General features: G+C 30.2%; 1 protein-coding gene across 1 annotated transcript; it reads right to left on the reverse strand.

Moving 5' to 3' along the window:
- Positions 1-2,211: 2,211 nt before the first annotated feature.
- On the reverse strand, positions 2,212-5,931 carry LOC135961395 (probable cytochrome P450 313a4). The gene is made up of 6 exons (XM_065512894.1): positions 5,733-5,931; positions 5,472-5,660; positions 5,276-5,345; positions 2,954-3,236; positions 2,464-2,896; positions 2,212-2,381 (listed from the first exon to the last, which is right to left on the reverse strand). The coding sequence occupies exons 1-6, from the start codon at positions 5,929-5,931 to the stop codon at positions 2,212-2,214; spliced, it is 1,344 nt and encodes a 447-aa protein (XP_065368966.1).
- Positions 5,932-26,731: the final 20,800 nt, after the last annotated feature.

The raw sequence follows: 26,731 nt of genomic DNA on the forward strand, positions 1-26,731 counted from the left end.
TAGGCAGCGCCCCTGGTGGGCCCATGAGATCCAAGTTCAAAACTTAAACTCCTCTTTGTGCATGTGAAATTTCATTCAAATCGGACTTACCGTTTAGAAGTTACATATCTATTTCCCCCTATTTTTATACCCTTCACCTTCGTGAGAAGGGTATATATAAGTTTGTCATTCCGTTTGTAATTTCTACATTTTTCATTTCCGACCCTATAAAGTATATATATTCTGGATCCTTATAGATAGCGGAGTCGATTAAGCCATGTCCGTCTGTCTGTCTGTCTGTCTGTCTGTCTGTCTGTCTGTCTGTCTGTCTGTCTGTCTGTCTGTCTGTCTGTCTGTCTGTCTGTCTGTCTGTCTGTCTGTCTGTCTGTCTGTCTGTCTGTCTGTCTGTCTGTCTGTCTGTCTGTCTGTCTGTCTGTCTGTCTGTCTGTCTGTCTGTCTGTCTGTCTGTCTGTCTGTCTGTCTGTCTGTCTGTCTGTCTGTCTGTCTGTCTGTCTGTCTGTCTGTCTGTCTGTCTGTCTGTCCGTCTGTCTGTCTGTCTGTCTGTTGAAATCAGTTTTCTGAAGACCCCAGATATCTTCGGGATCCAAATCTTCAATAATTCTGTCAGACATGCTTTCGAGAATTTTGCTATTTAAAATCAGCAAAATCGGTCCACAAATGGCTGAGATATGAGGAAAAAACCAAGACAACCTCGATTTTTGACCTATTTTTTTACCTATATCTGGATTACTAAGACATTAATATAGACAATATGGATATCTAATGATAGATATTTCAAAGACATTTGCAACGACGTATATAAGACCATAGTAAGTTGGACCTACAATGGGTCAAAATCGGGAAAAAAATTTTGAACCCGAATTTTTTTTTTTAAAAAAAAAAATTTTAAAAACAAAAAAAAATTTTTTAAAATTTAAAAAAAAAAAAAATTTTAAAATTTTAAAAAAAAAAAAATTTTAAAATTTAAAAAAAAAAAAATTTAAAATTTAAAAAAAAAAAATTTTTTAAATTTAAAAAAAAAAAAAATTTAAAATTTAAAAAAAAAAATTTAAAATAACAATCGAAAAATTTTTTTTTCCAAAAAATTCAAAAAACAACTGGAAAAAAAGTTAAATTTTGTTTACCTAAAAATATTTAAAATTTTGAAGTATAATTTGGTGAAGGGTATATAAGATTCGGCACGGCCGAATATAGCACTCTTACTTGTTTTCTATACCACTGTGCGTTCTATGTTCCTGACCACTTGCTGAAATAATCCATAACCACTAGAACCTAACGGTTTCCGATATCGCTGACAGGAAAAGGACCAGCTACATCCATTGCAATCCCCTCAAATGGTACCCGAGTTGTACTGCTGAAGTTGTCCACAACTTCTTCTTACTGGGCCCTTGGCTGCTATGCATTGTGGACAATTGGCTACACAATTGGTTACTGCTTGCTGACATCCCACCCAATAAAACGTTGTTTTAACTTTTCTAGGGTTTTTGTCACATCAAGATGACTACGACTGCGACCGTCATGGAACTTTTCATTACTTCGTTTACTTTAGAGAGCGGTGACACCATTAGATTTGTCACCATTTTGCTGTATAAGTAGCCATTTAATAACTGGAGACAATTCCATAGGACCCAGTATGATTTCATCAGTGGACGTTCGGCGAATATTTCGTTAAGGGTAGGCTTTCTGTGTCTGTACTCTATATGTATTAGTCGAACATCGATGACACATTCCTAAAATCTAATTATTGCAAAAAAATCATTTTTATTTCCTCTAAAACATAAACAAAATTTATCTTATTTTGTAAATAAAACAGAAATTTTTTTTTTTCAAAATATTTTTAATTTTGTTGACCAAATTTCTCATTTAATAGTTAACATAAGATTTGAATGTTAACTCCAGAGTTAAAATCATAGTCTGTTATCAAAAACCTAACTCTCTAGTCAAAATCGTCAACATGAGTGTTTTTCTCATAGTTTTTTTACTAATACAATCTCACCACTTAGATTTTTCATAACTGAGTTAGGTTTTTGACAAAAGAGTTTACGATCTGTGTCTATTTATCTATAAACTACACTCTGGAGTAGAAATTGTTAGACTCTGTAGTGATAACAAAAAGACATAGAAGAATTTTAAATCAAATAAAAACAAAGAAAAATAAATATAATTTGCAGCAGAATTGAGTGCGTACACTCCATCATGGTAAACGTAACTTTATTCTCGAACTTTTCGTTGTTCCACATGAAGTTGCGGTAATTCCACTAATTTTAATGCAATGTGATTCTCAAATTTTAAATCTTTGTACTTAAAATCTGTCGAAAATTTGTAAGTTTTTATTAATTTTGCCAAAGAAATTTTAACAAATATTAATGCATATCTCCAACCTATAATGTAAAAAATATAAAATTTTAAAATCAATAAAAGCATGCATGTCTTCAATTTATAATATATTCGACTGCTGCTTACCAATACAAAACCGTTTCCCTTTCGTAAATGGAATAAATGCGAATGGATGACGTTCGTTGACATTTGAAGGCAAAAAGTTATCAGGATTAAAATCGTCTGCGTTGGGACCCCAAATATCTTTGCGGCGATGCAAGCGAAATAAATCAATGCTAATCATTTGACCAACCGGTAATGTTAAACCATTGCTAAGAGTAAGATCCTCATTTAAAACTTTACGAAAAACCATGGGTACTGCGGGACAAACTCTCAGTGTCTCATTTAACACCATTTCTAAATAGATCAATTGATCCACCTGTGCTAATGTGATATCAGTGTCATCATTATCATGGGGTAGTACGTTTATTACTTCCTCATACGCACATTCCTGATACTGCGGATGCATGGCCAGCAATGACACCACCAAAAACAATGTGGAAGATATGGTTTCAAAGGACTTCCGAAAAAATTTATTTATAGATTATTATTTTTATGAAATATTATTCAAACTTACTCCCTCAAAGAGTTGCAACATATGCGGTAATAGTTCAGACCATTCTAGAGTGTTCTGTTGAACTCCATTTAAAGCATAATCTAAGGAACTATTTACTGCGGGCAAATAGCTGGGATCTGTTGTATCATTTTTTTCCAAAATATCCACAGATTCATTGACCAATCTTATAAACATATTCAATCCCTGCATTTGACTTTTATACACAGTGATCTTGGCCAGCTTGCGTATCCAACTAATGCTAATAATGGTATTAAAACAATTTTCAGCTAACATCTCTAGAATTCTAAAAATAAGTAAAATTATACAGTTAGGTCTAGATATTGCGAAGAGATTGTGAAGATTTGGTTAAACTAACACTATATATGATGATTATTATGGTTATATGTCCATACTATGGATGCCCAGCCGGCCTGGTTTTCCACTACGTTTACAATTAGAATTTCCAAAAAAAACCGAAGAAATTGAAAAGCTTAGTTTCGGTTTTAAAAAACTGAAAACCCGTTAGGTTTTGGGCTAGTTAATTTTATAAATCTATCTTCTATATATATTACCAAATAAGAGAGCTATATTTATATACCCTTCACCAAAATATACTTTAAAATAAAAATTTTAAATATTTTTAGGTAAACAAAATTTAATTTTTTTTCCAGTTGTTTTTTAATTTTTTTTTTAAATTTAATTTTTTTTTTTTTAAATTTAATAATTTTTTTTTTAATTTTAAAAAAATTATTTTTTTTAGTTTTTAATTTTTTTTTTAATTTTTTAAAAAAAATTCGGATTAAAAAATATTTTTTCCGATTTCGACCCATTGTAGGTCCAACTTACTATGGTCTTATATACGTCGTTGTACAGGTCTTTGAAATATCAAAATTCGAGGTTGTCCTGGTTTTTTCCTTATATCTCAGCCATTTGTGGACCGATTTTCTTAGCGATTTTAAATAGCAACCGAGCCGGAAGAATTTCGGAGATATTGATGTATCATTCGTGTATGTAAGTTATTTGGGGGCTTCAGAAAGTTGATTTCAACACACAGACGGACATGGCTATATCGACTCCGCCCGCTATCTATAACGATTCAGAATATATATCCTTTGTGGGGTCGCAAATGAAAAATGTAGAAATTACAAACGGAATGACAAACTTATATATACCCTTGCCACTCATGGTGAAGGGTATACAAATGAAATGGTCCATGTATGTAATAGCATCACGTGAGAATGGCTGGAGCGATTTGGCTGATTTTTATACCCTACACCACCATAGTGGGGAGGGTATTATGCGTTTGTGCAGATGTTTGTAACGCCCAAAAATATTAGTCTGACACCCACCTTAAAGTATACCGATCGACTTAGAATTCTGAGTCGATTAAGCGATGTCCGTCCGTCCGTCCGTCCGTCTGGTCGGCTGGCTGGCTGGCTGTCCATGTAAACCTTGTGCGCAGAGTACAGGTCGCAATTTTGAAGATATTTCGATGAAATTTGACACATATTATTTTTTCGGCTCAAGGACCAAGCCTATTGAAACTGGCTGAAATCGGTCCATTATTTCACCTAGCCCCCATACAAATGTCCTCCCGAAATTGGACTTTATCGGTCATAAATGTTTAATTTATATATGTATCTCCACAAATTCCGCTCCAAATAAGTTTTATATACACAAAATTCATGTCACCAAATTTTGTTACGATCGGTCCATAATTAGTCATAGCTCCCATATAGACCCGCTTCCGAAAATCACTTTAACGTGCATAAATCGCTTAAAAATGTTGGTAAACACACAAAATTCAACATAGTTAACTTTAATATAGACATAAATCACACGACCAAATTTCATGGTGATCGGTCCATAATTGGTCATAGCCCCCATATAAGGCCCACTTCCAAAAATCACTCAAAAATATAAATTATTGATATTTTAAAAAAAAACATTTTTTTTGCTCTTTTACTTAGTGTAGGGTATTATATGGTCGGGCTTGACCGACCATACTTTCTTACTTGTTTTTATTCAATTCGAAATTTTCAGGAGATGGTTTGTAAAGAAAAAAAAATCCGAAATTCCGGGTAAAACTCGGATTTTTTTTTTTGAATCCAGTCAACTGTAATAAAAAGCTCCCTAAAGTATACAGTACAAATTTAGATATTTTATTTGCAAATAAATTTGCAGGCAGCTGTATGTGGGTTGGAGAAACTTGAAGAACTAACATTAGTATTTAATAAATTTTACAGGAATTGACACAGCTAGTACATATGTATGTATTAGCGTTATGACTATAATATTTTTGTGATGATAAATTACAAAATTTATGTTGCTCTTGCTACTTACCCTTCAGCATTTTTTGACATAGCCATCGAGTCCATATCTGTCTGATCTAAGTCTCTTTTTAGTACTGTTTCTGCAGAGGAAATAAAATTAGTATAATGAATTCAATACAACTTATTTCGCTATATTTATGATTAAAATAACCACAATAGTTGAAGATATCATTAAAATTTCGTCATACAAATTAAACATAACTTACTTGTGGACATTTTTAAAGTTAATAATCGAAATATCAATAACATATCAACATCCTCTGCATTATCAAGACTTTTCTGTACTTTTTGAATTAAACTGTTGATCTCTGTATTAAATAACGGCACAAATGAGCTCAAGTTCTTATGTGAAAAAGCTTTATTTAATATTTTACGATGTTGACTCCAATGTGGTTCTGCCAAATATAATTTTATTAATATTTAATTGGTTAATAAATCATCACAGACATTTTGTTTTAACAACATACCATTTTCAGTTATTAAACCATGACCGGCTACTGCAGAAATTCCGTTGTATATTAATGCTGGTTTATCTATACAATTTTTTAATGTTAAAATTTCCTTTAATATCTGTGGTTCCGATGAGAGGAAGAAAGGGAACGGTCCCACCCAAAATACACTGTTTGTACCATATTTGTTGCCATATTCATACAGGTATGATATCATTTCTGAAAGAAATTTGGTGATTTTTATTTACACAACTGCTGTGAGGGTGGGTCAATTTCCTGGCTATTAACAGAAATTCTGAATTGTGAACAGAGTACTAGGCTTTAAGCATTATTTTTTGAGGAAAAAAAACATTACTCAATTAAAGACATCACTCAATTTCTATGATAAACAAGTAATAGATCTATATTCGGCTGTGCCGAATCTTAGATACTCTTCCCCAAATTATACTTAAAAATATTTTTTTTTAAAATATTTTTATGTAAACAAAATTTAAATTTTTTTATAAAAAAGTTTTTTTAAATTTTTTTAAAATTTTGTCTATTTGCAATTGTTTTTTAATTTTTTTTAAAAACAGTTTTTTCCAAAATTTTAAAATTTTTTTTTTGGAAAAATAATTTATGACAAAAAAAAATTTTTATGAAAAAAAAATTTTTATGAAAAAAAAATTGGGCTTAAAAAAATATTTTTCCCGATTTTGACCCATTGTAGGTCCAACTTACTATAGCTTTATATACATCGTTGCAATGGAGGTCTATCATTAGATATCCATATTGTCTATATTAATGAGTTACCCCCATTAACACGAAGTCTGGTTATGCCTTAACTAATAGTTATACAGTCGGCTAAAATTATTTTTGTATGAAAACTGTCAGTATAACTATTAGTTAATCGTGTTACTAGGGGTTAGTAATCCAGATATAGATTAAAAATCGAGGTTTCCCGGTTTTTTCCTTATATCTCAGCAATTTGCGAACCGATTTTCTCGTTTTTAAATAGCAACCGAGCCGGTAGAATTACATAGATATTGATGTATGAATCGTGTATGTAAGTTATTTGGGGGCTTCCGTCAGACAGACAGGCGGACATGGCTATATCGACTTCGCTATCTATAACGATCCAGAATATATATACTTTGTGGGGTCGCAAATGAAAAGTGTAGAAATTACAAGCTTATATATGTATACCCTTGCCACTCATGGCGAAGGGTATGTGGTTTAATGAATTTCGGTAGATACCGAACGTTCTGGATACTCAGTTGTGATCTCTACACCCGAAATAATTGAAAAAATTACGATATGGCGTCGGAGAGATAGGCATCTCACATGGCTCAGTAGTTTCAATTTTGAATGATCACTTGGGTATGAGAAAGCCGCGTTTGCTCACAATCGGGAATACAAATTACACTGTACAAAACAAAAAAAAAATTACAGGTTCGACCAATAAATTCTGATAGAGGAGACAAAAAAAAAGACACGTATATCGGCGCACAGAGGGATTTTGGTGTCAAAAAGTCAATTTTTCAAACACTCAATTTTAAAAATCAAATGATGCAGTTTTGTAGAGAAATGTTTAAAGATGAAATATACACTTAGAGTTTTAAGAAAAATTTAATTTTATTTTTAAAAAATTGAAGTAAAGTCCATGCAAGGGAGTTAAGCAAAAATTTACTTATATTTTCACACAATTCAGTGGTTTATATATAAATAATTTTCCATTTACCTTTAACATATTTGAAAAATATAATATTTCTCCATAAATAAAAAAAAATACGGGGATATCATAAACCGTTAAGGATATATGCGCAAATCTATGCCTATAAAAATTAATTTATTTTTGATTTTCCATGGAGAAAAAAATGTAGCCCCACTTTCCCCCAAGCTGTTTCTTTAATAAAATGAAAGTTGGGAGTGTCTTGTTTCGATTAAAAGAAACAAGTAACAGAGCTATATTCGGCTGTGCCGAATCTTATATACCCTTCACCAAAATATACTTTAAAATAAAAATTTTAAATATTTTTAGGTAAACAAAATTTAATTTTTTTTCCAGTTGTTTTTTCGAAATTGTTTTTAAAATTTTTTTTTAAATTTAAAATTTTTTTTTTAATTTAAAAATTTTTTTTTTTTTGGTTTTTAATTTTTTTTTTAATATTTAGTGAAAAAAAATTTTGATGAAAAAAAAAAATTCGGGTTAAAAAATATTTTTTCCGATTTTGACCCATTGTAGGTCCAACTTACTATGGGCTTATATACGTCGTTGCACAGGTCTATCATTAGATATCCATATTGTCTATATTAATGATTTAGTAATCCAGATATGGGTCAAAAATAGGTCAAAAATCGAGGTTGTCCTGGTTTTTTCCTTGTATCTCAGCCATTTGTGGACCGATTTTCTCGATTTTAAACGAGCCGGAAGAATTTCGGAGATTTTGATGTATCATTCGTGTATGTAAGTTATTTGGGGGCTTCAGAAAGTTGATTTCAACACACAGACTGAGAGACGGACATGGCTATATCGACTCCGCTATCTATACCCAGCAGTTCTAGGAGACAGTACCGAACTAGTGATTTTACCCATCATTTAGGGTGGGAGCTAGTTACTTCAATAGCCACGTGACTAGCCATTTTAACACGGGCATGTCCTAGGCAGGGGCTCAATTGTCTCTTTTTGATTACAATGGGACTGTCTAATAGCTGGTCCAAAGTAGGCAACGCATTGGATTCACATACTGGTTACATAGCGTCAGTTACCTTGCTAGTGGTGTAACTGGTTACTTGATCAGCTACTTGACTAGTTATTTTTACCCTTTTGATTACAATGTGACTATCGGTTAGCTGATCGGAAGTAGTCAGCGCTTCTGGTGGGTAAAATAAAGTGCAGTACAAAAGCAAGTTTGAAGTGACTTCAACATAGTTTACTAAGAGACACTAAAGTGACTATTGACTTCATGCTATGTTACGTGGGATATCAGTATACTTAAGCAAAAATAAAAATAAACTGTATGAGAATTATATTAACACAATTTGTAAAAAAACTAGTTTGTACGAATTACTCACAAAACGTTTAAAGTGAATACGGTCTAGATTACTTAGAGACAGTTAAGTGACAATTGTCTTCACGCTAGACTACTTGGGATGCATAAAGTAACCAATTGTCTTATCTCTGCACTACAAAGGGCACATACGTGTCAAATGACCAAAACATATAAAATGGAGTCAGCCAAGTGATAATACATTTGTGACAATTACAGTCTTTAAGTAGTCAATGACTTGCTTAACTGCTGGGTAACGATTCCGAATATATATACTTTGTGGGGTCGCAAATGAAAAATGTAGAAATTACAAACGGAATGTCAAACTTATATATACCCTTGCCACTGATGGTGAAGGGTATAAAAATAGTTTTCGGAACAGGATGAAAACTTAAATTTTTTGTCGAATAATAAACGAAATATCAAAAAAATTCTTATCTATGTATGGGTTTCGTGGGCGGTGGGCATGGCCGATTTGAATCTTATTTTGATTCAAAAAATACATATACCAAATTTCTAGACTTTTACTTGGATAGGAACAATTTTATGCGAAAAAATCTATTTGGATTGTATGGGCAGTGGGCGTTGGGAGTGGTCGATTTTGATAAAATTTTTTTTTTTTTTCTTAGTTTGGTCCACGACCAAACTCAGACCAGCTCTACGACCGCTCCTTATAATTTTTGCCAAAAAATGTATGAAGCCATCCCTCTGTGCGGCGTTTTTAAAGTTTACATCTGAATTTCATTTGACGGGGGCTTAAAGTTTCCCAACTCTGGCACATTATTATTGTTAATCGGCATAAGAAACTATGTGATCCTTACATTTTAGGTATAAAATGTGTTGAGAAAATTTATGTATAATGTTACGGAGAACATTTTTCTAAAATATGTTAACCCTCTAAATACTCAAGACATGGGTCTTTTTTGTCCTTCTTTTAAAATATAGCAAAAAAAACACCATTAAAACCGGGATTTAAGGGGTTAAAATGTTTCGCAAAAATATTATCCGTGAAATTTTACTATAAGTCCTTGAATACAGCAAAACGGAAAATTCAATCAGAAAGTCAGAAATAAGATAAAACAAAAAAGAGAGCCTAGGGTTAATTTCGAATTTGTTAAGAATTTTATTTTAAAAAGGTTAACATATTCTACAAAAATGTTCTCTGTAACATTTTACCTAAATTTTCTCAACACATTTTATACCAAAAATGTAAGGATCACATGGATTCTTATGCCGATTAACAATAGGAATGTGCTGGAGTTGAGAAATGAAATTCAAATGTAAACTTTCAAAAACGCCGATACACGTGTCTTTTTTTTTGTCTCCTCTGTCAAAATTTATTGGTCGGACCAATAAATATTAGGTTACGAAATGCTCCCGCTTTCACCCTATTCTCCGGATTTGGCCCGAGTGACTATTTCTTGTTTCCAAACTTGAAGAAATGTCTCGGCGGAAATAGATTTGGCTCCAACGATGAAATCATCTCACTTATCTTATTTTTTGGAAGGGATAAAACATATTGGAGAAACTTTGGGCAAAGTGCATAGAGCTCAAAGCAGACTATGTTGAAAAATAAAATAATTTTGTATCTAAAAACCAGTGTTTCATTAAAAATTGCACGGACTTATTGACCCGCCATCGTAGTTTCGAGGATGAAATCATAATGAACAGATTGACGCTTAAACAACGCTACCATATTATCCAAATTTGCTTAGACTGTTTTGACGCAAAATGTTCAGCGAAAGGTTTATTTTTAACTTAACTGGTTTGTTAATAAACAAAATTGCCACACATGGAGTGAGATCCATCCACAACAGACTCTACAAAATTTATGCCGGGCTCGCGTCATGCTCATTGATGTTTTGTTTGCAAATATGGCGCTACGTGCTATACGGTTGAAATCAAAATTTGGCGTTAACTTTTGAGAAATATTTCTTTCAATTGGTATCCAATATCGTTTTGACACCTCTCGATTATTTCCTGTGGGGATACGTGAGGTCACACTGGTTTATGCTGATAAACCAGCAACAATTGATGTATTAGATTCCAACATTAGTCAATTCCGGCCAAAAATCCATAACTTCTTTATTTCTTCATAAAAATTTATGAAATTTGGTATTTGTATTAAGAATAACATAACCGATCGATCGATAAATATTTCGATGTTCTAATACAGGGTTTGGCCAAAAAGTATCAAAAAAATTGCATGTAAGTGGCTGAAATTTAGTCCAAAACTAAAGAATAAAATATGTGATCGAAAAAAAATTGGTCATTTAAATTTCTTATTCATATACAGGGTTTGGTCAAACAATCATGGACGTTTTAAAAGTATCGAACAAATTAGATTATAATTCATAAAAATGCCTAAAATTTAGTCCAAAAATGAAGAATAGCATAAGTGATTGAAAAAATGGTCGTACAAATTTCGGGTTTGGCCAAACAATCATGGATGTTTTGAAATTATTGGAATAGTTAGGTTATTCATTAAATTCCTCAAATTTGGTGTACATTTAAGATCAACACACTTGATCCATTGCAAAAAACATTGGCCAAATAAACATTGACGTTATAAAAGTATCGAAAAAAGTATTTAATTTTTGTAAATGGCTTCAATTAGGTTTATAATTTAGAATAACATAAATGATACATTCAAAAAATTTCAACATACAAATACATGGTTTGGCCAAATCAGCATAGACGCAAATAACTCTCAAACTTACATAATTTTTGAAATTGACCAAAAAAATACAAAAAAAATTTGTAAAATATGAAGGCAATGAAATCGTATAGTACTTACTCTTAACACTTCACAGTATTAGATGTAATTTACACTTAACCTCTAATTGCCCCTTTTAATTTGTTCTGGCCTTTGAAACTTTTTTTTTAATTTTGTTTCTATAGGTTTACAACCAGTTCCTAATCACTTTACTTTTATATAAAAAGAACACGCAAAAAATTCGTAATAACTACATGGAATGGTTAACTGTTTCATAAAATCTGTGCTAATTTGCAAAAAAAAAAACTTTAAAGAAAAAAGCACAGGCTATTTCGATTCAAAAGTAAAAAAATACATTTTTCTAATTTTAAAATGACAAGAAAAAACCTTTGACTTTACAGCATTATAAATAATCATATAGTTACTTTATAGCCAAAATAATGATGATACATGCAAATCCCGGTATAACGAATCTCACTTTAACGAAAATCCAATTTAACGCACGGTCGAATTTGTAACATTGACCAACTTATATAACGAACGTTTCAAAAATTGAATGCTCGATATAACGAATGATGAGAAAAAACAAACAAAATCAAACAAACGACCAAATTTTTAACATTGACAACCTTATATAGCGAATATTTCGAAAATTGTACGCTCAATATAACGAACAAAAAGTATAAAAAACAAAAGTAGTAATGAATGTAAAAATAAGAAAATAAGTCGTTACAATACCGTTTTCAATGGTCAATAATTTTTCAATGGTTAATAATAGATGCTGTCATTTGTTCTATAGTGGTTTTAATTGCTTGTTTTCACAATATCGAATGAAAGATTTCGTTCGCATTCTAAGAGAAAGAAAACTGATTCGTTCACATAAACATGAAGTTAGGGAATCCAAAATCAGCTTAGAATGTGATCGAAATCTTTCATTCAATGTTGTGAAACAGGTTATAATTCACGAGAATTAAATATGGGAAAAAACGTAGAAGAATTTCATTAAAAGAAAAACTAAAAATTTAGATGAGTGAATGAAATATGGAAAAACAAAATACTCAACATGTATTTTGAAGAAAATAAAAACAAACATTTTATCGTGACTAAGTGTTTCCTATAAATTATCTGTACACAAATTAAGTGGAATCTGGAATCTTCAAAATCTGTTTTTTTTTAATGTTTGTCCCTGAGTTTAATTTTGTACAGGTTGATTTATTTTCAGAATCGAAATCCCTTACAATGAAGGCTTTATTAATCGTGGATAATGCACCAAGTCATCCTCCAGAAGAACAATTAGTAAAAACTACTAAAGATATACAAATTTGGATGATATTCATGCCTCCTAATGTCACACAGCTCATCCAACCTAGGGATCAAAACGACATACAGTGGTGGCCAGGAATTTAAGACAAAAATTGTTTGCTAAATCCCATAAAATTGTCAATTATTTTTTCAAATATTTCCACAAATATGTATGCATGAGGACTGTTTTAACACAGAAGTGTGTTTTATTCGACTGTGTCAATTCATACATATTCACAATGAACACATAAGATTTTTCTACAACTTGACCAAATAATTTTTTTTTTAAATAAACATATTTTCTCACATTTATACATTATAATTTTATTATTATAAAATATTCGGACCAAATTTCGTATTTTTAGTTCCATTAGTTTCGGTCATATCATGTTATTAACAGCGGATGTTCGCTGAGGTGGGTCAACGTATTTCCACATATCTTTGTCCATATATGTTTTACTGATTTTTCCAAACATTTTTCAGAAACTAGAAACATTAATAATAAATTTCATACCCTTAGAGGTCCTTTTATTTTGGCTCTATCTCACTTAAAATTCAGTTGATGGAAAAAATTCAAGTATTTGTCTTAAATTGGTGGCCACCACTGTACGTTTAGTTAAATTCCAATATAGAAAAAGTGGTCAAAAGTTAAAAAAAAACATCTCGATATAACGAATTTTTCAATTTAACGAATGGGCCTGACAGCATATCCTTCGTTATACCGGGATTTGCCTGTACTGTATATTCTGAAGTGTTAAGTAAAATTTACCATCAAAATTTTATAAAAATTAAAAAAAAAACAAAAAAAAATGTTTGGCCGGAATTTACCACCGTACATTGTTAGTGTTATTCGTGACATACGGCCAGCAATCCTCGAAAAAGTGGCTCGCAATTGCACGTCCAGAAAGCCCGAAATCATTTTTAAATGCTAAAAAATAATTTATAAAATTTACTGTTCTGTGTTATTTTTAATATTTCTAGTTTTATTGGGCTACAAAAAAAACCTTTATCCAAGATCCAAACTTAAAATCGACGACACAGTATTATTTATTGAAGGTTTATTTTTGTAATATAAGCCACGACATTGAACTTTCACTATAACAATCCACATTAAAATTTTTTAGGCTCGCAAATTAAAATTATAGAAATTAAATAAAGGTTTGGTAGACCTCTCGTGGCTTTTTAAAATACATGAAATTTCAAGAAGTTAAATAGATTTTTTTTTCACTCTATACTTATATGTTTTTTAAACAGTCCATATAATCCTTATTTATGTATACACGGATATTTTTCAAATATTCTATTTTATAATTTTCACACTTTAAATACTTCACTCTATACTTATATGTTTTTTAAACAGTCCATATAATCCTTATTTATGTATACACGGATATTTTTCAAATATTCTGTTTTATAATTTTCACACTTTAAATATATTTTACGATGTCATTATTGTTTCTTAATTATATTCCTTTCCCGTTGTCCTTTACCTTCTTTCGTAAGTAGTTTACCCCAGCCAAAGAATGTATGCAATCTATTCGATGGTACTGTATAGGCCAGTCTCACAAATGCTCTGGTATTCCAACGATTTATAATCCACGCGAATACAATAGAGGCAATTGCGAAAAAAATTAAATCCATTTTTAACAGATCTGAACACTAAATCAAAGTGACTGATCTTATTAAGTTAACGTTTCATTTATATGAAATCAATATTGTCGTTTGAGAAGTTACCCCAAGTAAGAAAAAATTAGCTTTTACATATTTTTAACTGTACATTAAAATACATTTGTATCTAGAACACTTTTTTTTTGCAAATAAACTCAGGAAATTCAATTGTATTTCTTTTGCCGATTAGCTTTCATTCACTAATACAATTAAAACTTATTTTAATTAGCTGTAATATCTCACCTAATTAATAGTTTTAGTAATCTTTTAACAAACATCAAAGGTCACTAAGTGATATTAGTGACCTTGGATGTTTGTTACAATTAATACAATTGTCAACATATTACTTAGTTAGGTATTTAGTTTAAACGTTAGAATTATAATACTCGAAAAAAAAGCGTCACATTAATTAATAATGTTTAGAGTATGATCGAAACCGAGTTTTTTTTAGAACAAAACCGAATCAATACTCGACTTAATTCGAAAATAACCGAAACATTTTTAATATACTACACTCTAAAACATGCAAGTAAATTTACTACTATAGTGCTCAGTGGTTTAAAAACTTTTTTTTTGGAAATAATTCGGTATCTTGGGAAGTATTGGAAATATTGTTACGAAATTTCACATGGTTTGAGCTGAGGTGTTTTCGATGGGGGCAAGTACGTAGCCCCTCAAAGTTGGTTACCTCGGGTGTCAAATTTTTTTTAAAAAAATCGCCAAAAATTCATTTATGATCCGAATGAGCTGAACAAGTGTAGGTTATCTCTATTAGTTGAAGAGATATTCAGGTTTATTGATTTATTATACCCTTCACCTTCGTGAGAAGGGTATATATAAGTTTGTCATTCCGTTTGTAATTTCTACATTTTTCATTTCCGACCCTATAAAGTATATATATTCTGGATCCTTATAGATAGCGAAGTCGCTTAAGCCATGTCCGTATGTCTCTCTGTCAGTTTGTCTGTCTGTCCGTCTGTCTGTTGAAATCAATTTTCTGAAGACCCCAGATATCTTCGGGATCCAAATCTTCAATAATTCTGTCAGACATGCTTTCGAGAATTTTGCTAGTTAAAATCAGCAAAACCGGTCCACAAATGGCTGAGATATGAGGAAAAAACCAAGACAACCTCGATTTTTGATTTATATCTGAATTACTAAGACATTAATATAGACAATATGGATATCTAATGATAGATATTTCAAAGACATTTGCAACGACGTATATAAGACCATAGTAAGTTGGACCTACAATGGGTCAAAATCGGAAAAAAAATTTTAACCCGAATTTTTTTTTCACAAAAAACAATTTTTAAAATTTAAAAAAAAAAATTAAAATAATCGAAAAAAATGTTTTTCCAAAAAATGAAAAAAACTACTGAAAAAAAAATTTAATTTAGTTTACCTTAAAATATTTAAAATTTTGAAGTATAATTTGGTGATGGGTATATAAGATTCGGCACAGCCGAATATAGCACTCTTACTTGTTTTTTTTTAATTTTGCTCGATCTTTTTATGGTTCTTTAAATATGGCGGGCCTACGGAGGGTCGAAATTTATTTTTAAAATATCAGCTATTTTGGCGATAAAATTCTATATAAAATAAAAAGAACTTGCTAACAGTTATCTCTTCCCTATAAAAAGTTATACGCATCCAAAGTTAGAACTTGTAAAAATACCGCATTTTTTAAATTTTTCCCCAAAAAAGCCCATTTTCTTTTGTAGAAAAAAAATTTCTTCGGGGCTATATACAATTTTTATATTATGCGGAAAGATAACTTAATGCAGAAGCATGTAAAGAAAAATTTGGCTCACTTAAGCGGACATACCACCCCCCAGTCCTATCCAAACTTGGACAATTTTATAAGAAAAATTTCGGTTTGAGTATTTTTTTTTGAAAAAGCTCTATATTTGTATAACCCCATATGTTTTTTAAATACGTACTAAGTATTTTTACTATCACATGGTAAATAACGTCACAGTAGGCACTTTTCTAAAAAAACTCAGTTTTTGGAACACATTTTCCCCGTTTTAGGAATTCCAGTATTTGAAAATAAAAATTTTCAAAATTTCTAATGCCATTGATTTAAGGACATTTTAGTATATTGGTTCCAAATTTTGTTTTGTTATCTTTAATTGTTAAAATTTTACATTAATCCAAATTTTATATTTTTATTCGTGGAAAATCACCATATGAATTTTTTTTAGTTTTTAAAGATAAATGAAGTGCCAAAATTTTATAAAATTATTTAATTTTACTAAAATATCAATCCTCAAGTCATAGTGTTTTCAACAATAAAATATCAAAAGCCTTTATTTACTCCTCATAAGTTCCACAAACCTAATCAACTCGAAAGCACCTCAGCTCATACCATATGAAATTTTGTAACAATATCTCCAATAGTTCCCAAGATACCGAATTATTTCAAAAAAAAAAGTTTCTAAACCACTGTGCGTAGTTTGACAGCATTTCGCACGAAATTTTGAGCAGAGTACTAAGCTTAATGCACAAATGGCTTTAAATTTAAATAATAAGTGAATTTTGGATCATTCATTATTTTCATTTAATTTAGAACAAGCGATTCTCAGTGATTTAATAATATTTTCTTTTAGTTTGCAGAGCTTCGAAATAATTAATTAATTCAATTTGAACTTAATATACTAAAATATTTATTCAGAGTTAAAAAATATCAGCCAATCCAATCCCAACACCTAATTATTTGGCTTCATTAAATTAGAAGATTAAATCTTTGTTAATTGAAATTTAATACAAACCGAATTAGTTTTCATTAGAAAAGATTTAAAAGCAATATCAATTATAGATCCAAAAATAAAAGATTTTCAATTTAAAAATTCAAAAAATAGTATATATTTGCTGTTTTTTTGGGCGAAAAGGTGACTTAATTCTTTTATATCGAGGGTTTATATTCAAATAGTGCTATAAGGAAAATCAACATTTTACAGGTTTATTTTACAAAAAAATATTTTACGACATTATGACAATACGATATAATAGCAGACCGTTTGAATATATAACAATTTTATGTTTTTCTGTAAGGTATCTTTATGGAAAACATTTTGTAATAAAAAACATGTCCTATTTTTGGAATATGTCTCCCATACGCCCTTCGGAATTTAACCTATTTTTTTTATCAAAATTTCAACTTTGGGCCACATGTTCTAAAATCCCAAAGCTGGGATCAGAAAACGGAGATCAATATTTTCCCAGCCCCGAAGGAAATGTGGACCCTATGGGCAAAATGGTAAAAAATAACATTGTTTGGAATTGCGGGAATCCCTTTGACAAGTTTTTTTTACACTTTATCAAACATATAACATGTGTGATGCCTATGGCTTTCATAATCTCTCGCACTTTTAATCTCCGATAGGCCAACAACATATCGTCATTTGTTAAATTATGTTGAGACCTTAACTGGACGTCCAGAACGTTATTGATTTTCCCAAAAAAAATCAAAAATTGTATATCTTTAGTTACAAAACACTTATTTTGATACATAACCCACTCGAATTCCACTAAGCGACCAAAATTTTTAAAATGAATAGACCTAAGCTTTCTTTTGAACAAAAAAAAAATATTTTAAGAAATGGCCCATTTTGCAATAAAAATCTAAAATATTTTTTTTAGAAAGATTGAAGAAATAGCTATCTAAACTATATGGGACACATTTTGCTAAGATCAATAGGTAATAAGTTAAGTGGAAGAGAAAAAACATCTGTTTGGCCAAAATTTCAAATTTTTAACCACTCTAACTCAGATAGTTCTTGACCGATCTTGTTGAAATTACTATACAATAGGACTAACCTTTCAAATTTCATGCCGATCGGAAGACATCGATTTCAAAAGTTGGTTGATTTGACATAAAATCCCCCATATATGTATGTATATAGATTTGAAATTTCAGCATCACACTGCATATGTCATTCGTACAAGTTTTCAAATTGTTACGTTTTAACCTTTTCAAAACGTTGGTTTATTTCCTTTAAATAAACCGGATACTTTTGATTGCAAATAAAAGCCGTTTAGTAGTTTGAAAATTGTAACAACTCTTTATTTATTTAAAATGTACAACAACAGAATTAAATAGTGACTCAATGTTTTTTATATACGTTTATAAATTTGCAGAAATACAGACACACTTTAAAGAAAAATGTGCAGTTGAAATGTATAGTACTTACTCTTAACACTTTACAGTATTAAATGTAATTTACACTTAACCTCTAATTGCCCCTTTTAATTTGTTCTGGCCTTTGAAACTTTTTTTTAATTTTGTTTCTATAGGTTTAAAACCAGTTCCTAATCACTTTACTTTTATATAAAAAGTACACGCATAAAATCCGTAATAACTACGTGGAATGGTTAACTGCTAACGGTTTTATAAAATCAGTGGTAATTTGCAAAAAAAAACTTTAAAGAAAAAAGCACAGGTTATTTCGATTCAAAAGTAAAAAAATTACATTTTTCTAATTTTAAAATGACAAGAAAAAACCTTTGACTTTACAGCATTATAAATAACCATATAGTTACTTTATAGCCAAAATAATGATGATACTGTATATTCTGAAGTGTTAAGTAAAATTTACCATCAAAATTTTATAAAAATTAAAAAAACAAAAAAAAAAAAACATTTTTGGCCGGAATTTATCACCGTAGAAAAAAAAGAGGAAATAAATCTGTAACTTCTAAACCCTTAGTCCAATTTAAACGAAATTTCACATGCGCAAAGAGGAAGTGTTGTCGAGTTTAGGTTTTTAACTCGGACTTCATGACCCCACCACGACCGGGACCAGTGGTGGGGTCGGAACCCTTTACAAAATAATTAAGAACATATTGAACATATCTATTTTAGATGACCCAATATGTTCTTAATTATTTTGTAAAGGGTTCCGACCCCACCACTGGTCCCGGTCGTGGTGGGGTCATGAAGTCCGAGTTAAAAACCTAAACTCGACAACACTTCCTCTTTGCGCATGTGAAATTTCGTTTAAATTGGACTAAGGGTTTAGAAGTTACAGATTTATTTCCTCTTTTTTTTCTACGGTGATAAATTCCGGCCAAAAATGTTTTTTTTTTTTGTTTTTTTAATTTTTATAAAATTTTGATGGTAAATTTTACTTAACACTTCAGAATATACAGTATCATCATTATTTTGGCTATAAAGTAACTATATGGTTATTTATAATGCTGTAAAGTCAAAGGTTTTTTCTTGTCATTTTAAAATTAGAAAAATGTAATTTTTTTACTTTTGAATCGAAATAACCTGTGCTTTTTTCTTTAATTATTTGATATCGACTATGCGATTTGAGAATTTTTGCTCCAAAATTGAATTTTACATAAAAAATAGGCATTTTTGAATGGTATCAAAAATAATAATTTTTTTTCATTTAAAATATTTGATGTAAAGTTAGCTTTTCAAAAAGTACAAATTCATTATACATCCTCCTAGAAATATTTTAGATAACTTAAAAAGAATAAAAGTACTTTTTTCCCCAAAAAATAGCGAAAAATCGCCTTTTTTATTTTTTTAAATTCAAATGCATGTAACTTTGGACTCAGCCGTGATTTTTAACCAATTCTTCCTTTATTTGATATATACATCTGTTGTTAATCCAATAAAAAAAGTGGAAAAAATTGTGAAATATTTCTAACCGTCATCAAAAAACTGGAGTAGGGTGGGTAAAATGTTGAAAATTTAATTTTCAAATGCGAATATCTCCTAAGCTATAAAAGATAATTGATAGCTCGATGAGAAGATTCTATATATGTAAGTTTTTTGAAATCGGAACACAAACGAACATATAGGATCATTTTTAAAATTGAACATACCCGATGTGTCCTACTTTAGGGACCCGTGGTCCCGCTCGTGTTGGGGTCATGAGGTCTAAATTCAAAACTTAAACTCGACAACACTTCCTCTTTGCGCATGTGAAATTTGATTCAAATTGCACTAAGGATTTAGAAGTTACAGATTTATTTCCTTTTTTTTCTCATACCACTGTGCACCGTGCATTGTTAGTGTTATTCGTGACATACGGCCAGCAATCCTCGAAAAAGTGGCTCGCAATTGCACGTCCAGAAAGCCCGAAATCATTTTTAAATGCTAAAAAATTATTTATAAAATTTACTGTTCTGTGTTATTTTTACTATTTCTAGTTTTATTGGGCTTAAAAGAAACCTTTATTAGCTCTATTTGATATGTTTATAAGGACCAAGATCCAAACTTAAAATCGACGACACAGTATTATTTATTGAAGGTTTATTTTTGTAATATAAGCCACGACATTGAACTTTCACTATAACGATCCACATTAAAAATTTTTAAGGTCGCAAATTAAAATTATAGTTATTAAATAAAGGTAAAAAAAATTCTATTTAACTTCTTGAAATTTCATGTATTTTAAAAAGCCAGGAGAGGTCTATCCTAAAATACATGAAATTTCAAGAAGTTAAATAGAATTTTTTTTCACTCTATACTTATATGTTTTTTAAACAGTCCATATAATCCTTATTTATGTATACACGGATATTTTTCAAATATTCTTTTTTTATAATTTTCACACTTTAAATATATTTTACGATGTCATTATTGTTTCTTAATTATATTCCTTTCCAGTTCCCCTTTACATTCTTTCGTAAGTAGTTTACCCCAGCCAAAGAATGTATGCAATCTATTCGATGGTACTTTATAGGCCAGTCTCACAAATGCTCTGGTATTACATCGATTTATGATCCACACGAATACAATAGAGGCAATTGCGAATAATAATAAATCCATTTTTAACAGATCTAAACAATAAATCAAAGTGACTGATCTTATTAAGTTAACGTTTCATTTATATGAAATCAATATTGTCATATTGGCCAGAGCTGGGCAATGGCGGAATAGGTGGAACAGAGTCTCTTCTTCGTTTTGAGTGATTCTACAGTAATCGTTAGATCCATTCTCCTAGCACCAATTATGCAGTGTCCTGTAAAAAAAGAAACACTTAGCCTTATATGCTCACGACGGAATCCTATAAGTAGATTCGTCCTGCCGGAGTTATATACGAGCCAGGTCGACCTCGCAATAACACTGGTGGATTCATTGGTCCATCTGTTCTGTGCAGTCTCAGCAGACTCAGCCGTCGCAGCTCCGCGGCGATTGGTCCATATTTCTTTGAGAACGACACACAGTGGTTTAGCAACTTTTTTTTTTTGGAAATAATTCGGTATCTTGTGAATTATTGGATATGTTGTTACGAAATTTCACGTGGTTTGAGCTGAGGTGTTTTCGAGTTGATTTACGTTTGTTCAGCTTCCTACCGATAATGGGGGCCGGCGCGTAGCCCACCAAAGTTGGTCACCTCGGGTCTAAAATTTTTTAAAAAAATCGCCAAAAATCCATTTATGATCCGAATGAGCTGAAATTTTAAATATAAATAGTCCTTGAGTGTAGATTATCTCTATTAGTTGACAAACTTGTAAAATGGGGCAAGGTTTGTGGAACTTCTGAGAAGTAAATAAATGCTTTTAATATAAGTATTTAATATTGTTGAAAACACTATGACTAGAGTATTGATATTTTAGTAAAATTAAATAATTTTATAAAATTTTGGGACTTCATTTACCTTAAAAACTAAAAAAAAATTCATATGGTGATTTTCCACGAATAAAAATATAAAATTTGAATTAATGTAAAATTTTAACAATTAAAGATAACATAACAAAATTTGGAACCAATATAGACTAAAATGTCCTTAAATCAATGGCATTAGAATTTTTTATTTTCAAATACTGAAATTCTTAAAACGGGGAAAATGTGTTCCAAAAACTGAGTTTTTTTTTAGAAAAGTGCCAACAGTGACGTTATTTACCATGTGATAGTAAAAATACTTAGTACGTATTTAAAAAACACATGGGGTTATACAAATATAGAGCTTTTTCGTGGATCAGTGCTTTGCCTTTTTAGAATTTTTTACTCAAACCGAATTTTTTTAAATTGGCCAAGTTTGGATAGGACTGGGGGTGGTATGTCCGCTTAAGTGAGCCAAATTTTTCTTTACACGCTTTTGCATTAAGTTATCTTTCCGGATAATATAAAAATTATATACAGCCCCGAAGAAATTTTTTTCTACAAAAGAAAATATATATGGGCTTTTCGTAACAATATCTCCAATAGTTCCCAAGATACCGAATTATTTCCAAAAAAAAAGTTTTTGCACCACTGTGCTTCATTCTTTCACAGGCTTTTATTTAAATAGAATTCATTCATCGTTAAACTAATTTATAATAAAATTAATTCATAGCAGAATTCATTCAAACTTTGAATGATTAAATGTTTGTTAATTTAAATCTAATCTAATAGAAATTGTCATTACACCCTGTCTATACCTGATAAATTTGTATCTCGATAAACGTTAAAATGGTTGTCAAGATACAAAATAATCAGATATAGTTTCCATTTATTAGTGTTATTGATTCGTTATGGCAAAATTGTTAGTGCTTTTGCTCAACTTTGTCTTGACAACAAATGTCATTAATTGTTATGATAAATATTTAATTGTTTAATATAGAATTAATTCTATAAGTAATGAATTCTCAAAGGAATTAATTCAATACATTTGAATTACAAAGGAATTAAGCCTATTAATTATTTCATAATGCATTCATGGTTATGGAATGGTTAAGACATAAAATTAATTTTGATTTCGGAAATTTAATTAAGAATTAATTCTTTCAAACCTTTGGTTTTTACATTATTTTTATTGCCAATAAATATATTAGTATAAATTATATTATTTACAAAGTAAAAGTTCGTAATACAAAATTTAAATATGATTTTTGATACGAGTATTACAAAAGTGCTACACGTGGTTATAATTTAATTTTAGTCAGTTCCATTTATAATTATTAAAGTGCAAGTGATACAACCCTTAATTATAGACAACAAAAACTGAATATTAAATAAAAGTTCTTGATTTTCAAAGACAATGAAACTGATTAATAGTTTTCAATTAACCGAAATTCTTTAAATTTTCACCAAAAATTCGTTTGAATAAGTTAAAACATATGCGTAAAATTCGTAATTTAGGACTTGCTATCTATCCGATTGCACAGGTCAACAGCAATAAAAGGCTTCACTAACCACTATATAGATTTGATGCATCATGATTACCTAAGTACAAAAATGGTAAAATTTTTAAATTCTATTGATAGATTTTTTTAAACATTTTTTTTTTCTAAAATTGTGAATTTTTTTAGATATTTCTCCACATAATTTATGATAGCTCAAAAAGGGTTAGTCCGATATAATTGAAAGGTTATAGAAAAGCTCAAATTTACATAACCTTTAATCTGTTTATATATTGTGTTTTAATCGGCTCAGTAGTTTCGGAGTTATAATAACAAATTGAAGCAAAAAATATATTTTTACGTGAAAATAGCAAATTTTTGTGTTTTAAACAACTCATGAAAAATCGAAAACGCCAGAACTGGTTCAGGTTTATTACTCTGTCGCAAAGCCGCATATAATACCAACAAAATGAGATATCTAAGATAAAAATCGATTGATTCTTTTCGAATTTATTCACAATTAAGTGAATTCGCTCATTTTCACAAAATTTAAATTTTTTCTTTGATATACATACATAAAATTGAGTAGTTAATGTTCTTTCTATTGATTGAATGATGAAAACTTTTTCCCCAAATTTTTACATATATATTGGGTTTTAATCGGCTCAGTAGTTTCGGAGTTATAATAACAAATTGAAGGAAAAAATTATTTTTTTTTTTTTTGTAAAAATATCCAATTTTTTTTTTATTGCTTTATCGCAAAGCCACGTGTAATAGGAACAAAATGAGATATAGATCATAAAAATCGATGGATTATTTTCGAATTTATTCACAATTAAGTTAATTCGCTTCTTTTCAGAAAATTGTATGCACTGTGTTATTAAATGATTAAGTTACAATCCAGAATATGAATACGTAAATACGAGGGCGGGGCTTTGACAGTTGTTAGAACCAAAAAGCGAAAAAGAAATTATCAGCTGTTTGACTGACTCCACCTTGTATAAATTCGCCTTGGTACAATTGTCTAAACAATTGAATACAAAAAAATAATCAGCTGTTCTTCTGAGGTCACCTTCTATAAATTCGCCTTGTCTGCTAACTATCAATGGCTGTCAAACACAAACTAAACAAGTAAGAAAGTATGGTCGGTCAAGCCCGACTATATAATACCCTACACCAAGTAAATGAGCAAAAATATTTTTCTTTTAAAATATCAATTATTTATATTCGTGAGTGATTTTCGAAATGGGCCTTATATGGGAGCTATGACCAATTATGGACCGATCACAATGATATTATGTCTGTATGGGAGTTATTTATGTTGAATTTGGTGTATATACCGAAATTTTTAAGAGATTTATGCACGTTAAAGTGATTTTCGGAAGCGGGTCTATATGGGAGCTATGACTAATTATGGACCGATCGTAACAAAATTTGGTGACATGAATTTTGTATATATAAAACTTATTTGGAAAGTTGTGTAGATACATATATATATTAAACATTTATGACCGAAAAAGTCCAATTTCGAGAAGACATTTGTATGGGGGCTAGGTGAAATAATGGACGGTGAAAATAATGGACAGTTTCAAATAATGGACAGTTTCAAATATCTTCAAAATTGCGACCTGTACTCTGCGCATAAGGTTTACATGGACAGCCAGCCAGCCAACCAGCCAGCCAGACGGACATCGTTTAATCGACTCAGAAAGTGATTCTAAGTCGATCGGTATACTTTAAGGTACTATGGTGGTGTAGGGTATAATGACACAGGAGTCAACTGACAGATTCCTGCAGACAGTAGCAATGTTGCCCTTTCAGTTAAGAGCCGGAAATTCAAAAAGTCATGGACTTATTGATCCGCCCTCGTATAAAAAGTTTTATTAACAGCTAATTTGTTAAGTACAATTAAAACTGTTAAAGCGATTATTTTTATTTCTTATATCTTGTTTAATGGTGTACTATATCTGATCAAAAATATCAAATGTTTAAACATTCTAATAAATTGAAATCTATTTAACTGACTATTATCGGGAATTAGAATAAATAATAAATTATTTCGAAAACATTTATGTTCCCTCTGATCAGTTTTCTATAACCGACAAGATAAAACAAATATATTTCTTTACTTTTCACCGAACTCCGAGAGTATATTTCTTTTAACTCTTTCAGCCACGCTTTTTTGTGTATAAGTTTAAAATCAAAACAATTGCATTTTTACTTTAACCAAGGTTGGTTTATTATAAAAAGTAAGAAAAAAAAATAATCAAAACATGAAAAAACAAAGATTTTTTGTGGAGTGAACAATTAAAAATAACTATGATAGAAATATTTGTTTCGTATAAATTTTTTTGAAATCGAATATTTTTGACTAAATTTTCTGACCAAACAACCGAAATATCAAAGTAACACTGAATTCGATGAACAATAAACACTCTGTGTTTTTTTGTTGAATGAGTGAAAGTCTCTTAAAAAAACTGATTTGTACAATATTTTCAAATTAATATATTTATCTAACCAGAGCACCTGACGCAAAGTTTTGTAAAAAAAAAAAAACAAAAACGAAGACTTCAATATAATTGTTTAGCAGAATGGCAATAGATGACAATAAACTATGTTTTAAAGACTATAGAAAATGTGGTTAGTAAACTAACCACCAAACCGCAAAGAGTTAATGTATACTAAGCTGAAGGGTACATAAGATTTAGCACATGATTAGCCCATAGTTTATTGTACTAATAAATCAGATAATTATCATGCGCCATGTACTTATTAATTAAGTTATTAATTTTGCGATACATTTTTAATTCATACTTACTTCATTTATTTATTAAGTAGCGCAATTATATGTAATTAGTTATTAATGAGTTTAATACAAATGGGGAATTCAAACGGTCTGATAGTATTAGGTCTTATTATCATATTGACCTAATATGTTATGATAGTTTAAACAAATGTTTGCTGTGTTTCAAACAAAACTAAAATAATAAGACTTTTTGAACTACATATCGTCCCCTTAATAAAACAATAGTGAATAGTTTTTTTGCAACATCGAAATAATTGAGTTTAACATTTTTGTGTTAGTAGACATCTAGAACAAATGTAATCATTGAGTGGGGCTCTTGAAAATCAATTCTTCAACTTTTTTTGTAAGTTATCTAACAAAACTCAATTTAAATCCTCTTCAAATGAAATTGATTTTATCTCAGATGAGGAGCTCGAACAAAATGATT

The sequence above is a fragment of the Calliphora vicina genome, chromosome 5 (assembly GCF_958450345.1).
Source record: "Calliphora vicina chromosome 5, idCalVici1.1, whole genome shotgun sequence".
Taxonomy (NCBI): Eukaryota; Metazoa; Arthropoda; class Insecta; order Diptera; family Calliphoridae; genus Calliphora; species Calliphora vicina.

Coding starts and splice junctions, on each gene's coding strand:
- LOC135961395 (XM_065512894.1), bottom strand. CDS start 5,931: ATGATATCATACCTGTATGAATATGGCAACAAATATGGTACAAACAGT. Junction 3,237..5,275: donor ATGTCAAAAAATGCTGAAGG/GTAAGTAGCAAG, acceptor ACTTATTTTTAG/AATTCTAGAGATGTTAGCTG. Junction 2,897..2,953: donor TGTTGCAACTCTTTGAGGGA/GTAAGTTTGAAT, acceptor TTTTTTCGGAAG/TCCTTTGAAACCATATCTTC.